This window comes from the organism of the source record quoted next (assembly GCF_019968955.1).
Source record: "MAG: Porospora cf. gigantea A chromosome Unknown PgA_NODE_179_length_30642_cov_841.201, whole genome shotgun sequence".
In the NCBI taxonomy this organism is placed as follows: domain Eukaryota; phylum Apicomplexa; class Conoidasida; order Eugregarinorida; family Porosporidae; genus Porospora; species Porospora cf. gigantea A.
The window spans coordinates 20654-30642 of NW_027151459.1; the positions used below are offsets into that span (position 1 = coordinate 20654).

Below are 9989 nucleotides of genomic sequence, written 5' to 3' on the forward strand. Positions count from 1 at the left end.
AGCTGCTGCCGGGGCCAGGGCGAACGCTGGACCCATTCTTGGGCGTGACGCACACCTTGAAGACGAGTATGGCAGCACGTGCACCTTCACTCAGGTCTGGCAGGACAAATCTCGTTGAAGTTCTGGGCGATGTTGACTCTCTTCGGAATTGGACTCACATCTCTTCTGCTGGTCAATTCGTCTTTGCTGCTCGCCGCAGTGGTGCTGCTTGGGTGGTTGGTGTCGTTGTGTTTGCATGAAGGAGGACATGCCATCTGCGCCTATTATGGTGGAGACTGGACGATGGACGACTCAGGTTACCTACGGTTGGACATCACTCAGTACACAGACCTCACCAGTTCTGTCATCATACCCGTAACCATGCTGGCGGTCGGAGGCGTGCCGCTGCCAGGGGGAGCAGTCATGATACATCCGGACTCGCTACGTAGCCGACGGTGGAAAGTACTAACAGCTCTGGGTGGAGTGATCGCCAATCTCGCTTGCGCCACCGTATTCTCAGTCAGCTATCACGCCCTCTCCATTGTGCTGTCGGTAACATATGCACACCTAGCATTGGCCCTCATGATTTACCATCAGGTTGTAGCCATGGCCATCAACATTCTACCTTTACCAACACTTGATGGATGGGCTGCGCTGGAGCCATTCATACCTGAATCGTTTATTCTGAAGAGAATTCTCCGGAATCGGTGGCATGCCCGGTCAGTTAGCCTACTGGTGTTTCTGGTGATATTCACGTCTCTGTACTACGTGGGTACCTGTGTGTCATCACACAGATTCCTGGCTTTCGGAAGGGGTCGGAGTTGATGCTGCTAATGTTTGGCATACCCGCAGATGCGATTCAGTCTGGTGCACAGCTTTTCCAGAGCGGATTCGGGGTATCTAAGCTTATTTGACATCGTATCATACATCGTACCAAGATGATTAAACATAAGTGATTTTAGCACATGTCTTCCTTTCGACATCGTATCATACATCGTACTTAGATGATTGATTTTAGTACGTGTCTTTCTGAAAGAAACATGAATCATCAAATTCTTAATGCACGTAATTAAATCGAAGCCTTCGACCTCCTTCATTGCCGTTGCGGTTGTGTTAGGGGTATCTGGAACCAACAGGTCTGGTGCCCAGGTTGTTCGGAATCCCACGTTCCAATCCGACACAAGCCTCGATTTGCCCTGCATGACGCACCTCAACCCCCAAGCCACCAAGATTGCGCACCTCACCCCCCAAGCCACCCAGATGGGAAGCACGGCATGTCCGACACCGGCACCATATCGGAGGGACCGCCCCGGCACCTGTGACCGCCCCGGCACCTGTGACCGCCCCGGCACCCCCCCCGAGTCTGCGAATAGGAACAACTGCTGTTCCAGCTGTATGTCGCATTCGTCTGCGGTGATGCTCGGGTTGCTCATAGGCCTAGCGCTGGTTTTGGTTTGGATGTACAAGGACATCATCCTCAATGAGTTAGGCTTCGTCGATTACACGAGCAGCGTTCCGAGTAACAACGTCACCTCGCCGACTCTCACTAATGTAACGTAGGCCTTGTAAAGAAACATTGACACATGGTGCCATAGTGTATAAAATCTTCTAGCTTCCTTAACGCCTACAGAATACCAGAATTGCGCAAAATGAACCTTAAGAACGGGGATGCTACGGCGACACCAGCCCTCGAAACCGTTGTACCCACTGAGAAGCCCAAGAAGAAACGAAACAAGAAGAAAGGCGGCAAAGTATGGAACATAAACGACAACGTGGAGGGGTTGGATAACAGCCGCTTTCGGTTAGTCGGGAGCTGGGCGGAACGGACTCACTCTCGGCAGACTATGCCTCCGACTTGTCCGGTGGCTGAGGTCTACACCAACAAGAAGTACCCTGTCGGTGACATTCAGCACTACGACGATCGGCACACAAATGAGGTCAACCAAGCAAAGGACGCCGCTCTTTTTGAGGATTGGAATAATGTTCGCAAAGCAGCTGAAGTTCACCGCGAAACCCGCAAGTACCTGCAATCTTTCGTGCAGCCCGGAATGAGTTACGTCGAAATATGCTCGCGTTTAGAAGCCAAGTACCTCGAGTTAGTGCAGGCTGAAGGACTCAAAGCTGGCCGAGGATTCCCTACAGGCGTAAGTGCGAATCACTGTGCTGCGCATTACACCCCCAACACTGGAGATGAGACCGTTTTGGGACATGACGACATTGTGAAGGTCGATTTCGGAGTTCACGTAGAGGGAAGGATCGTGGACTGCGCCTTCACGATGGCCTTCAACGACAAATTTGACCCACTGATCGAGTGTACGAAGCAGGCAACTAAGGCCGGTATCGCGGCTGCCGGTATAGACGTACGATTTTCGGATGTAGGGGCTGCCATTGAGGAGGTGCTCTCTGCGTACGAGATGGAGATCGACGGGAAGATGGTACCTATCAAGCCCATCCGAAACCTCAACAGTCACTCCATCGCTCCCTATCACATCCACGGAGGAAAAACCCTGCCCATTGTGAAGACCAACGATCAGAATAGAATGGAAGAGAACGAGATCTTTGCCATTGAGACGTTTGCGTCAACTGGCAAGGGTTGGGTGGAGGAAAGAGGAGAGTGTTCGCATTTCATGCGGACTGACAGCCCAAACTACGGAGCCGTGCAGCTCAAAGGTGCTCGGGAGTTGCTGAAATCGATCGATACACATTTCGGAACGCTGCCGTTCTGTAGGCGATGGCTGGATGAGCTTGGCAACGATAAGCACTTCAGAGCCTTGAAGCACTTGCAAGACAAGGGTATTGTGATGGCTTACCCTCCGTTGTGTGACCTTAGAGGCTCGTTCACCAGCCAGAACGAGCACACGATTCTTCTGCGCCCGACATGCAAGGAGGTTGTGTCTCGAGGTGACGACTTTTAACGGATGCAACTTGAGCACTCACGAGGGCCTGACTGTGCGTAAATGTTGTGCATGCGATCGAAGTTGTCCTTTTTCAGGTAGCACGTGTTGCTCCAGTAGCTGTAGGAGAAGAACTGACATGCTGCGTTCGTTTGGCAGATGCTTTGACATTGGTGAGGCCCAGTGACGCCGTCTATCGGCGAGGCTACATCCTCACCTACCAGCGTTATCTCATCGTCGAGGCAATTGTCCTCCAGGGAGCAGTACTTGGTGCCGTGGACGGAAGACGCTTTAGGAGCTGTGCTCGTCACCTCGGAATAGAGCTTGCACTCAGTCGTAGCCGTGTCGAAGCCGAAATTCTGACATGCAGAATCGCCTTGGCAAGCAAGGCGACACCATTCCACAGTAGGGGCGCCAACGAAGTCGGATATGAATGTGCCAGTCTTAATGGTCTCGCCAGCGATCGTACAGGGCACCTCGCACGGTGTCTCTCCTGACTGGAAGGTGGAGTCAGGAGTTGTCTGGGTGTACTCGGAATGCAAGGCGCACTCATGGTTTTCGTAGTCAAAGGAGTACGCTCTGCAACTCGGTGTAGCGGAGCACGTCTCGGTGCACATCCATATAGTGTCGGAGGCTGCAGTTGACAGAGGGGTGCGGTCTATTCGCACTCGGCTCTGCGCGCATTTTTCCGCACAGAAAGCAGCTCCTGACTGCCAAGACGCTTGAAACAACCGGCCTCGCGAAGACGCCTTAAGTAGGCATCTTCTCGTCGCGTAGTTAAAGGACCAGGCAGCGCAATTGGACTGATGTTGGCATTCAAGCCGGCAAGTTCGGGTGGATTCGGCGGTGGTCTCGCCGACGAGGTCGACGTTCTCGTCCAAAACCACTCCCTCGGCGGAGCAGGGGGTTGGGCAATACTTCGTGCCTGAGATATGAGCAGGTCGGGTCTCCTTGCCCGTTGCATAGGAAAAGAGTTCGCATTTCGAGTCGGTCGTGCTGTGGCTATGGAACCGACATTCCTCATGCTGCTGGCATACTAGTTGGCATTCTTGGGAGTTTGTTGCCTTGCGCACCTCCAGCAAGAGAGTTCCAAGGTAGCCTGTGCTTGGTGACATGCAGCCTCCTAAAACTTCAAAAAGCATAACCAACAGAATGAGCATAGTCATTGTTTGAGATAACTGCTAAAAATGATTATCGTTGGGTCATGATTTCTTGAGGTCTGCCAACTCCCAAAGATTTTTGCATCCCGTAATGATATCCACGAGCTTGTCATTGTCCACTTCCGCAGCGTAACCAAAGGCCCACCTGCTGTTATTCTGGCGTGCCACGCACCGACCAGCCAGTAGGCTGGTCAGGGCCACTAAGTTTTCTGGAAGATTTTCCGAAACAGACCCCTCAGCGGATCCAGAGCTCGGTGAGTCGGCGGTTTCCACAGCCGTCGGGGTTTCCTCTTCAACGACCTTGGTGAATGCGCCAAGTGAAGCCAATTCCTCCGGCTCCGTTCCTAGAATGGAACCCAAATGCTGCATCATCCGTGTCCCAGATACTTACCATAATGAGCTTTTGATGTCCAACACGTCTTGCGAGTATCAACGTGGAGTAGAGACACTCGGTAGACAGCATTTTCTGGTTGGCCAACAGAACCTCCAGCGCATTCTCCTGTTCGTCGTTCAGGATGCGATCTTCCAGCAGCAGTTCCACCAGCTCAGCCGTTGGCGTGTCCATTTCCGCGTATAGTCGATGACAGAAGATACGTAGGAATTCTGGGTCCCCCACTCCGGACACAGCCCCGTACACATCACCAATCAGTGTCGGAGAACATCTTCCTACGCGTACAAGCATATCCAGCAGCTCATTGGGGTTTTTGTTCTTCAGGGGGAGGAGGATGTGTTGCCGCTCCGCTGTGAACGCCGAGTGAAGCTCAGCTACGGAGAGTGATTGTAGGGCCTCCAGCCCTTCCTCCCATGAGTCCAGATCCAGAAGAAGGATTTCTGATTTTGCGACATTGGACTGAACTGCAGTGGCGACCTCCAACGCGAGGCTGGAGCAACCCTGAGTTCGTAGCTCATCGATAAAGGATGTCGAGAACTGCTGCAACTCAGGTTTTAGACCGCCCTCCTCAGTGAACAGAAGTTTCCTAGCCAGTTTTTTGTTCCCAGCTGTCTCAGTCACAGAGATCAGCTGCCAAATGAACAGGTAGCCCGATGAAGGTTCCGACTCGCCAAGAAGAAACACCTTCTGCAAGTAATGCAGCAGCAACTCCGGGTGGTCATGGAACAGGCCCACCACTCTGGCAGGCCTGCAGGTTGGGTAAGCCTCCAGGAACGCTGCTATTCCTTGGTCCATCCGACCCGACTTGAAAAGCCTTTCACCCTCCTCCAGCAGCAACTTTTGCAGCGCCTTTGCAGAGAAGAGCCCTTCCCGAACGAACGTGCGGGCAATAGCCGTCTGTGTCGTAGATTTCCTTTACCCACGTGTCCGCAATTCACTAGAGCTTCCATTCTTTCTCTTTCTCTGTAAAGCACTTCTGTGCATAACCGCACGCCGTTGCAGTCCTCCAGCAAGATGGAGAAGTTTCCGTGTTTCAGGCTTACATGGGCGTCGTAGGCATCGTAAGTTCCGTCCAACACCACGTACTTGTGAGTGTCCACCAGCTGAATTATGGTCACACCACATTCATAGTCATGCGTCGGCCTCGTCAAGTACTCTCTCCACTGGGATGCCAACGTAACGGGTATTCGCTTAAACAGGCTCGAAACCTTGTTTGGAAGTGACTGCGACACCACCAACGGCACACCACGCCTTGGTACAGTACGAGTGCTGGTCGTCACCATGAGGTGACCTCCCACACCGACGGAGACACCTCGCAGGCGTCGATTGTCGGCCAGGGACGGGAGTGCCACGGCCAAGACGTTGCCCTCGGTAGGATGGTATACGAACACAGCGCTGGTGCTCAGAACCAGCAGCAGCGGCGTTGGAACGCCTTGAGTTACCCTCTGCACACCAAGAGTGCGAAGTAGCATGGTCGACCAAGCCAAGTGAGTGTGATTTTGAGCAGCGCCAAGAGCAACCTCCTTCCATACCAGACAAGGAGGCCTACACGGGTTCTCGCGGCCCTCGTATATCAAGATTGCTTGGGCTGTAGACACGAACACATAGAGTTTGCCTGCCCAGTCTGTAAGGTGTATGTTGGTGATACCATCAGAAATCCCCGAGATCAAGCAAGGCGTAGGAAGGTAGTGCTCAGCGCCAGCCTCCACCCACTTCGCCCATGGAAGCATAGACCAGATGAAAACTTGACCACTTACAGTTCCCACAACCACTCGCGCTCCTTCCGCTCCGCAATGGATGTTCGCCGCCGACACCGGCGTCTGGCCCAACATGTCCTCTTTGGTGGCCATGCAGGAGATATCTAGAGCCTGGCTGAGCCGTAGGCTACCTGTAGTTCGAAGTCTACCGTTGTCGATTTTGTTGTGGGTTAAGGACATCACCCCGTTGGACTCCTCTAACACCACCACCGCATCGCCCATGGTCTCCACCGCCAGCACAGTCTCTTGGGGGAACTCGTACGGCTTAGAGTTCCACCACAACTCACCCTCGTCAGTGAAGAAACCGTCTGAGAAGCTATAGAGGATGTGTGCTTCGGTTATAAGGGGCGCATCAGGGGCACGGCTGGTGCAAGGGATAACCGGTAACATCGGATTTAGAGAAAATTCTACGGCAATCAAAACACGAACCTTGAACCTTCATCTGGGGTTCGACATTAAACCGCATACACTGAGCTGGGGTTTCGTTACTGCTTCAGCCATCATTGGGGTTTCGTTTTGATACTTTGTAGACAACGAAATTGTGATTCAGATCCGAGCGAGCATTCAGTCGCCAATGGTTACCGAACGCTGATGTTTCCGGGTCTTCTTTCGAGCAGCAGTCGAGAAACACAACTGATGCTATTCGACTGTGCAGGAGGCACATACCACAAAACAGGCATGGAGCCGAAGAGAAGACCGCGGTGAGATCTTTGCAGTAATACTGAGCGCCATCAAGGTTTCCGATATCCGCCTCCAAAGGCGCTGTTAGATGAGCGCCAACTCCTGTCGGCAGTGGCGACAAGTCTGCGAATCGCTCGGATGCCACCTCTACGGTCTTCTGTTTCTTCCGCAGTGCGTTCTTGTACCCTTTTCGGTCCCGTTTCATTCGAAGTCTGCAGAGTGGGTGGGCGTCACCAGCCTCCAGCTCGCACACCGCAGAAGCGACGCCCTGAATCGCTCGAAAGCCGGAATGCGCCAAGGGTCCACCAGCAGTCAGGTTTCCTCCTATACGGTCTCGTCTGTGAGTTTCCGCTGAGATAACAGTTGTGCCCAGGAGGATGCAGCAAGCGCTAGCGCAGCAGGGATCGTCCATGAAACGTACATCGCGTGCCATGCCCTCGACGAGCCTCAGAGCGGCGTCGAAAATCTCCTGTGTTTCAACTGTGACAGGTGTCGGTCGCCAGGAGGGTTGCCTGTATCCCATAGGCCAGACCTGTTTCCAACTCTCAAACTGTTCACGCGACACAGGCTGCTTTCGAGGAACTTGAACAGTCAAGAAAGTCAGATCGGACCCGAGAAGGGCCGTGAGCGCAGAGTGAGTCTCGACAGACAACGGTTCCTTGAGTAAAACGCGCAACCGCCCGCCATGTGAGGATACTCGTCGAAGATGAGGGTACACTTCCTTCAGGTGATCATCCAAGACCTTCAGCACCTGACTACACAGCTTGGGCTCGACCTCTAGAGCGGAAAGGGAGTCGAGCTCAAGTTCCAAACTGTACTCCTCAGGAAGGAGTTCAGTGTAAACCAATTCGCGCATTTGCACATCATTACTCTGCTGCACACTTGAATCGCTTCATTTCTTGTAGAATCATCTGCGGCGAAACGACAATATCCAAGAGCTCGGGGTGCCCCTTCAGAACGTCGGACAGAGTGGTGGCACACTCCAGCACTCGCGCGAAGGCTCGTTTCGTGATCTCAAGTGCTGTTGGAAGGCACGCAAAGGCTGAGATGCACTTCTCATGGACCTCGGACAGAAGAGACTTCCACTGACGGTGAAACCAGACAGAGACATGGCGCAGGGCTGGTTCTGGTGGTAGGGTCCCGTGGCGCATGAGATGCATTATATCCGCTGCGTATGGTATCGGCTACGTGCTCACTGAACGACCCTGTAGTCAGAATCGAAGTGATGTACTCCTCCACTTTCGCTGCCAGTCTCTCTTCAAACTGCTGAGTGACAGGCCCAAGAATGGAGTGTTGCTTGATTGAGGTCTCTCGTCTGAGGAGGGTCATCGCTGTCTCCACCGAACCACCCTCTAGCCACAGGAAGCACTGCAAGCAATAGTCCAGGTTGTTAATCAGAAAGGCGGGAGTGGAGTTGGACTTTACAGTGCACGCCTCAATCAGCATGTCGAGGGACGTTGCTAGCGCCTGGCAAGGATGCGATACGATGTCGATGGCCTGGCGCGGAGGCCCAGTTCTCTCGAGCATGAAAGCGGCGTCGTTTACCGGCAGAGGCGTCTCGGCGATCAGAACTAAGTTCGCTAGAGTACACGCGACTCTCTGTACGAGGGCGTAAGGCTGGCTAGATATCAAGTCAGCTGGAATTTGCTCCACTGATGCCTGAACCAATGAGACTTGCCGCCGCAGTGAATCGCGAAGCGACCTGACCAGCCGCCGCTCTACCAGGGCATGGAAGGACTCTAGGCCTGAAATACCCCGAACGCTCATCAGATCTTCGTGGTATTGGTTTATTCGCAGGAACAGGAAAGTTTCCTGGGGATCCGTAAGCGGCCTGCCGTCGAGATGCTCAATGAGCAATCCCAGCACTGGTTTGGTGATGGACTTCAGAAGGGCTTCGGGGTTGGTTTCAAGATAGGCGAGCTCAGGGCGGCGTGAATCCGATACCTGCACAGCAGGGGCCGTGGTGAACCCTGGATCACAGCATCCGAAGAAATGTTTCAGAAAGGCGGCTTCAAACGTCAGCGTGTCGCATAGACAGCGGTGGACAGACCGAAAACACTCGACGTAGTCCACGGTAGTTCCTCTGGAAGGGAAATGCGGGGTGGAGTTCACCTTGTCGGTGAGGTAAGACGAATGTGGGGGTTTGGCGAAGCTCACCACCGAAAGGATGTTGAACCGTTTCGAAGATGACAACGACCTGGTCAGGGCTTCCACGTACGCAGCGAAGTGCTTGAGATACACCGCACTGATTGTGGAAACGTACAGCGATCTGACCTCGAAGGCGCTACGCGGATGCACACAGCCAAGGTACGCAAAGAAGAGACGGTGATCCCGGATGAGCGCAGTCTGCTTCGCCTGAGTGCTGGCCTTGGATTCGCCAGCAGAGGTGATTTCCGCAGAGAGAAACTGTCGTACACGGAGCACTACGACTGACCTCAACCTCAAAAGCTGCGGGACGACCGAAGAAACAGACTCCAGCGAGTCGTCTGCCAAGGCAGCAGACAACTTTGCCTCCACCTCAGCGAGCAACTCCAGGTACTTGGCGTCCAGAGGGGCGGTCTGTAGCTGCTGAGCCAGCTCCGGTGTAACGGTGCGTTCGCAGAGGAAGTTTGTCAGCGCTGCATGCACTGCCGTCTTGAAGCTGATGTCCTGCTCGTAGGATGCCGCCTGCGCAGCCACGGGCCCAGTCTGCTCCGTCATGGCGGTCAGAGTCTCCTGCATCGTTTCGAGGGACTTATCCATGTCAGACAGGACAGCAAGGCAGTGATGGATGTCTGTATTCTGTTGCCTTGCCGGCTTACCGTGATGTAGGTTCATAACGTCACTACAGGACTCCTTGTGCTGATCAAGGCTTTCCTCCTCTGTCAGTTGCAATTCTCTCTCCACGATGTCAATGGCCTTTTGCAAAGATACCAAGGCTCCTGGTTCGCGCGACATCACCACCTGCATCGCCTGTTGCACCCGCGTATCCTGCTGATGACGCAGAAATGTATCGCGAATTGTGACTGCTGGTGGCAGCATCAGCAAATAACGGATTCAAAGCCCGAATGATAGATATTCCCACTCCAATAGTGTGTAGCGTGTAACGGGCATCAATGTTGCAGTACGATCACTTCAACGTAACGAA

At 53.5% G+C, this 9989-nt stretch overlaps 4 protein-coding genes across 9 annotated transcripts; 2 read left to right on the forward strand and 2 right to left on the reverse strand.

Annotated features, from left to right (window-relative positions):
- Positions 1-129: 129 nt before the first annotated feature.
- KVP18_004963 (uncharacterized protein) lies at positions 130-893 on the forward strand (the record flags this gene model as incomplete). 2 transcript variants are annotated; one of them, XM_067958081.1, is made up of 2 exons in its annotated part: positions 283-747; positions 774-893. In XM_067958081.1, 2 exons carry the CDS (start codon positions 283-285, stop codon positions 891-893), a joined length of 585 nt encoding a protein of 194 aa, XP_067811966.1. The 2 variants fall into 2 exon arrangements, with proteins under 2 accessions (XP_067811967.1, XP_067811966.1); XM_067958082.1 differs by having other exon boundaries at positions 130-804.
- Positions 894-1038: 145 nt separating this feature from the next.
- KVP18_004954 (uncharacterized protein) lies at positions 1039-2894 on the forward strand (the record flags this gene model as incomplete). 3 transcript variants are annotated; one of them, XM_067958067.1, is made up of 2 exons in its annotated part: positions 1039-1535; positions 1610-2894. In XM_067958067.1, the coding sequence occupies 2 exons, from the start codon at positions 1039-1041 to the stop codon at positions 2892-2894; spliced, it is 1782 nt and encodes a 593-aa protein (XP_067811952.1). The 3 variants fall into 3 exon arrangements, with proteins under 3 accessions (XP_067811952.1, XP_067811950.1, XP_067811951.1); XM_067958065.1 differs by lacking the exon at positions 1610-2894 and having other exon boundaries at positions 1039-1539; XM_067958066.1 differs by lacking the exon at positions 1039-1535 and having other exon boundaries at positions 1629-2894.
- Positions 2895-4075: 1181 nt separating this feature from the next.
- KVP18_004961 (uncharacterized protein) lies at positions 4076-6571 on the reverse strand (the record flags this gene model as incomplete). The annotated part of the gene is made up of 3 exons (XM_067958079.1): positions 4076-4396; positions 4425-5321; positions 5348-6571. 3 exons carry the CDS (start codon positions 6569-6571, stop codon positions 4076-4078), a joined length of 2442 nt encoding a protein of 813 aa, XP_067811964.1.
- A 103-nt stretch (positions 6572-6674) lies between these two features.
- KVP18_004956 (uncharacterized protein) lies at positions 6675-9883 on the reverse strand (the record flags this gene model as incomplete). 3 transcript variants are annotated; one of them, XM_067958070.1, is made up of 4 exons in its annotated part: positions 6675-7733; positions 7789-8030; positions 8059-9636; positions 9664-9883. In XM_067958070.1, the coding sequence occupies 4 exons, from the start codon at positions 9881-9883 to the stop codon at positions 6675-6677; spliced, it is 3099 nt and encodes a 1032-aa protein (XP_067811955.1). The 3 variants fall into 3 exon arrangements, with proteins under 3 accessions (XP_067811955.1, XP_067811956.1, XP_067811957.1); XM_067958072.1 differs by having other exon boundaries at positions 7729-8030; positions 8059-9883; XM_067958071.1 differs by lacking the exons at positions 7789-8030; positions 8059-9636; positions 9664-9883 and having other exon boundaries at positions 6675-7718.
- Between the last annotated feature and the right edge of the window lie 106 nt (positions 9884-9989).